The sequence below is a fragment of the Chiloscyllium plagiosum genome, chromosome 36 (assembly GCF_004010195.1).
Source record: "Chiloscyllium plagiosum isolate BGI_BamShark_2017 chromosome 36, ASM401019v2, whole genome shotgun sequence".
In the NCBI taxonomy this organism is placed as follows: Eukaryota; Metazoa; Chordata; class Chondrichthyes; order Orectolobiformes; family Hemiscylliidae; genus Chiloscyllium; species Chiloscyllium plagiosum.
This window is the reverse complement of record NC_057745.1, coordinates 31,359,506-31,364,360: the sequence shown is the minus strand read 5'-3', so window position 1 is coordinate 31,364,360 and position 4,855 is coordinate 31,359,506. Positions and strand designations below refer to the sequence as shown.

General features: G+C 44.9%; 1 protein-coding gene across 3 annotated transcripts in view; it reads right to left on the bottom strand.

Moving 5' to 3' along the window:
* Positions 1-4,855, bottom strand: part of LOC122541083 (transmembrane channel-like protein 3) — a 75,299-nt gene that overhangs the window by 58,858 nt on the left and 11,586 nt on the right. For all 3 annotated transcript variants that reach the window (XM_043677608.1, XM_043677609.1, XM_043677610.1), the window contains exons 6-9: positions 3,735-3,833; positions 3,476-3,618; positions 1,838-1,985; positions 1,155-1,198 (exon numbers count right to left, since the gene is read on the bottom strand). In XM_043677608.1, the coding sequence (XP_043533543.1) occupies positions 1,155-1,198; positions 1,838-1,985; positions 3,476-3,618; positions 3,735-3,833 (434 nt within the window). The remainder of the gene's footprint in view (positions 1-1,154; positions 1,199-1,837; positions 1,986-3,475; positions 3,619-3,734; positions 3,834-4,855) is intronic.

Sequence of the window (4,855 nt, the reverse complement as noted above, 5' to 3'; positions counted from 1 at the left end):
CCATCTGCCACTTCTCAGCCTATTGGCCCATCTGATCAAGATCTGAGGTAACCTTCTTTGCTGTCCACTACACCTCCAATTTTGGTGTCATCTGCAAACTTACTAACTGTACCTCTTATGCTCACATCCAAATCATTTATGTAAATGACAAAAAGTAGAGGGCCCAGCACCAATCCTTGTGGCACTCCACTGGTCACAGGCCTCCAGTCTGAAAAACAACCCTCCACCACCACCCTTTGTCTTTTAAGCAAAATACATTTTATTCGTACACTATAGTTCAAATACAACAAAAGAAAGAAGAAATTGGAACAACTTAATTCAACTGGAAAACATAACAGAAAAATAGATTATTTAATGAGTTTTGAAAAGATTTGTAGCTCAGGTTGAGGTTCTGGATGTAGTTTGCTCACTGAGCCGAAAGGTTCGTTTTTAGACGTTTCGTCACCGTACTAGGTAACATCATCCGTGAACCTCCGAATGAAGCACTGGTGGTATGGTCTGTTTTTTTATTTAGGTATTTGGGTTTCCTTGGGTTGGTATCGCAATTTCCTGTGGTATTGTTTGATTTAATTATTTAATTACGAAACAGTAACTGTTCCAATTAAGTAACATCCCATAAACACACCCTGAGCAAAGGCAAATTCAGTAAACTAGATTGTCTCACATGCAATTCTCTCGCCCAGGAGTTAAAAAAACAAGAGAAAACTCGAGAGAGAGAGAGAGAGAGAGAGAGAGACACAGAGAGAGAGAGAGAGAGAAGAAGCAGAGAGAGAGATACTGCAGCTTCCAAACCCAGCTTCAAGATCCCAGCAACTGCGACTGTAAAACTAAAACTAAGAATCCTGGTTCTGTGGTAGCTTGACCCCACCCTTTCAGGCTGTTTCTATTGATCCACCTTTAAAAAAAAACCCAAGGCAATTTACATTTTTGGATTCAAATGGACAGGTTGTCTCCTCACACTTAAAAACCTCTCTTCAAAAAAAAAAGGACAAAATACACCTCTTTAAGTTTTAGCATTGTCACAATGGGCTGGTGCAAACTTGATGGGCCGAAAGGCCTTATCTGTGTTGCATGCTGTTACTTTTCATTGAGGTAAAGCACAGTGTGATTGATCGTGCTGGATTTTTCATGTTCTCCTTCTGGCTAATACCTACAAGCTTCTGTCTTTTTTCTTCACTTGCTCCTCCAGAATCGCTTCCTTCAAAAGAAAAATGGACAAGATTGATTAACCTGTCAGCGACCAATGCAGACTCTTCAACAATGCAGACAAAACACACTTCGGATTAAAATACAAAGATTGTATGGTACAAGGGGTGGTGACAGTAAACAAGGAGTCTCAGTTACCAGAAAGCACAGACTGATGACAACAGCAGCTGAAAATGTCTTGCTGGAAAAGCGCAGGCAGCATCCAAGGAGCAGGAGAATCCTGAAGAAGGGCTCATGCCCGAAACGTCGATTCTCCAGCTCCCTGGATGCTGCCTGACCTGCTGCGCTTTTCCAGCAACACATTTCCAGCTCTGATCTCCAGCATCTGCAGACCTCACTTTCTCCTTGATGACAACAGCACAACAGTGAGAGGAGAGTTTCTTTTTAAGGCATTGCAAGTCATTCCAATCTGGACAACATTCCCCGAAAGGCAGATGGAAGCAGCTTCCAAAATAACTTTCAGAAAAAGGGACAAATCTTGGAAAAGGGAAGTTTCCCTAGGGCGGAGAAATGGGACTAACTGCTGAGCTCTTTCCCAAAACTGGCACAAGGGGGAATCTGGCGAATGGTATTTTTCTGACTCTATCCCACATTTCTGAGAGATGGGGATGGGTCATTAGCAGCCCCTTACCCGAATACTGTTGATCACTGCAGCTGTTTTACTCTCTGCAGCTTCTGGATTACCGATCAGATAGTCCCAGGCACAGAAGATCTTCCAGCAGAAGGTGTAATTCTCATCGGAAGCACTAGCCATGCTCAACCGCGAATTCTTCGCCATTCTGAAGAATGGAGCAAAATCAAGGAATTACTCTGCACTTTGACTGACAGACAGACAGACAGACAGACATGCACTGACACAGATAGACATAGACAGAACTAGAGGGCATAGGTTTAGGGTGAGAGGGAAAAGGTATAAAAGGGGCCTAAGGGGCAACTTTTTCACGCAGAGGGTGCTACGTGTATGGAATGAGCTGCCAGAGGATGTGGTGGGAGCTGGTACAATTACAGCATTTAAAAGGCATCTGGATGGGAATATGAATAGGAAGGGTTTAGAGGGATATGGGCCAAGTGTTGGCAAATGGGACTAGATTGGATTAGGATATCTGGTCAGCATGGATGAGTTGGACCGAAGGGTCTGTTTCCATGCTGTTCATCTCTATGACTCTATACATACAGACAGGCCCAGAGAAAAACAGGCATAAAGGCAGATGCACCTAGAAAGGTCCACACTTCCTGCATTCCCTGCCAATCAGTATTTCTTTCATGACCTTCATAAGGCATTTTCATTCCTTTTTCCATAAAAATTATGACAATGTGTAGCTTGTTAAAAGCAATGACTTGAATGAAATAAATATGATGAAAAGCAGAAGACACAACTTGTATGAATCCTGAATAGGACCTCCATTTTAATCCTCCTCCCCACTAATCCCACCCTAATTCGCCTGCACAAAATGTAAATTTTAAAATTTAAAATTTCAGTTTAAAATCAAATAATAATAAAAAGATCAGGCCGTTGACCAAAGGGCAGGTGGGATTTGAAGCAATATTAAAAGGGCCTGAGCTGACAGTGTTGCAGTTGTCATGGTTACACAGTTACCCACTGCAAGGTCTGTCAATGATCAAAATAGCAGATCTGAGGCACAGGGACCTGACTTGTGATGGCAGCCATTAAAGGTCACTGCCAGTGCTGCTGAACTGACACCACCTGGTCCGGCCTCAATCAGCCTGGCCAGGCCTGGCACAGTGCAACACGGCACATTCCGGCCCAGCCTGTGTACTTCTGACAACCCACTAGCTCCATTTTTGAGTAAGAGCTGGTGTCGCTGACTAACACTGCCAGTGCTGCTGAACTGACACCACCTGGTCCGGCCTCAATCAGCCTGGCCAGGCCTGGCACAGTGCAACACGGCACATTCTGGCCCAGCCTGTGTACTGCTGACAACCCACTAGCTCCATTTTTAAGTAAGAGCTGGTGTCGCTGACTAATGCTCCTGTTTCCTCGCTGTCTGCTTCACCCCCTCCATTCCGCTCCCTCACCGCCCATGCTGCCAATCCAGTCCCTACGGGGGTTGGTGGGAGAGGGAGGGACCGGGCTTGTACTGGAGGGTCCTGGTGATGACCTTGGTACAACTCACATCCCCCAAACGCCCTTCGATTCCGAGTTAGCAAGGCAAGCGGAAAGTGAAGGAAAGATTGTGAAACGAACAGAGAATCCATGGGAGAACTCAGACACTACACGTGTACGTGAATATGCAGATACAATAATTACTTTCGTAGGAGAATGATGAAGCTATAGGCAAACACAGCCATTCCCACCATGAAGTAGGCCAGTGGTAAACGGTAGCCTGCCCTCCCAATCTTCCTCTCGTTGCCGTAGTAACCGTAGAACATGACGGAATATTGGAGGTAGCCCTGAGTGATGGACAGAAATGAGAGTCAGAGAAATGACAGCACGGTCTAATTGAAAGTTTGAGCAAATCACGAGGGTGCAATATTGGTAAAGTAATAAAAGAGATGGAGAAGCTTGCCCCGAGTGACCAGATGGTGTCCAGATCCTGAGCTGATGCGACGTGTCCTGCAGGAATGGTTTTGCTGGGAACGCTTCCAAATGGGGTACCTGCTAAAAGCTTGTAAAAGGAAACACAAAGCAGATGCAATCTCATTAGTGACTCCACTGAACTGATGTCAGCACATATCGGAGTGATTGAAAGGGAATCGGATCTGTTAATTTTTCCAAGTTGATAACAGCCCACGCAACAACGTAAAATGTTACACTAGAAAATTCTTTGAAGGATCTGCCTCCTTTTTAATATTCGAGGAGACATTCAGTCCATTATAAACTCACTCCAATTATGAGATGTGCAAGTATGGAATGGGTATCCCTTATGGTTCAATTTACTGAAAGTGGGTAGTGTGGGAAAGGCAGCGTATAGTGTGCTCGCCTTCATTGCTCAGGGAACTGAGTACAAGAGCTGAAAATGTGTTGCTGGAAAAGCGCAGCAGGTCAGGCAGCATCCAAGGAGCAGGAGAATCGATGTTTCGGGCATAAGCCCTTCTTCAGGAATAAATATGATGAAAAGCAGAAGACACAACTTGTATGAATCCTGAATAGGACCTCCATTTTAATCCTCCTCCCCACTAATCCCACCCTAATTCGCCTGCACAAAATGTAAATGTTTCCTGAAGAAGGGTTTATGCCCGAAACGTCGATTCTCCTGTTCCTTGGATGCTGCCTGACCTGCTTTTCCAGCAACACATTTTCAGCTCTGATCTCCAGCATCTGCAGCCCTCACTTTCTCCCCGAACTGAGTACAAGAGTTAGGATGTCATTTTGCAGCTTTATAAGACTTTGGTTAGGCCATAGTATTGTGGTCGCCACATTACAGGAAAGACGTGGAGGCTTTGGAGAGGGTGCAGAAGAGGTTTACCAGGATGCTGCCTGGATTAGAGGATCTGAACCATAAGGAGAGATTCTGGTTGTTTCCTCTGGAGCAGCGGAGACTAAGGGGAAACTTGATAGAAGTCTATAAAATGATGAGCTACATCGATAAGTTGACGGTCAGGATTTCTTCCCCCAAAGATGGATTATCTAAAAGTAAGGGCCATGCAGTTAAAGGCGAGAGGGAGACGTTCAGAGGAGAGGTGAGGG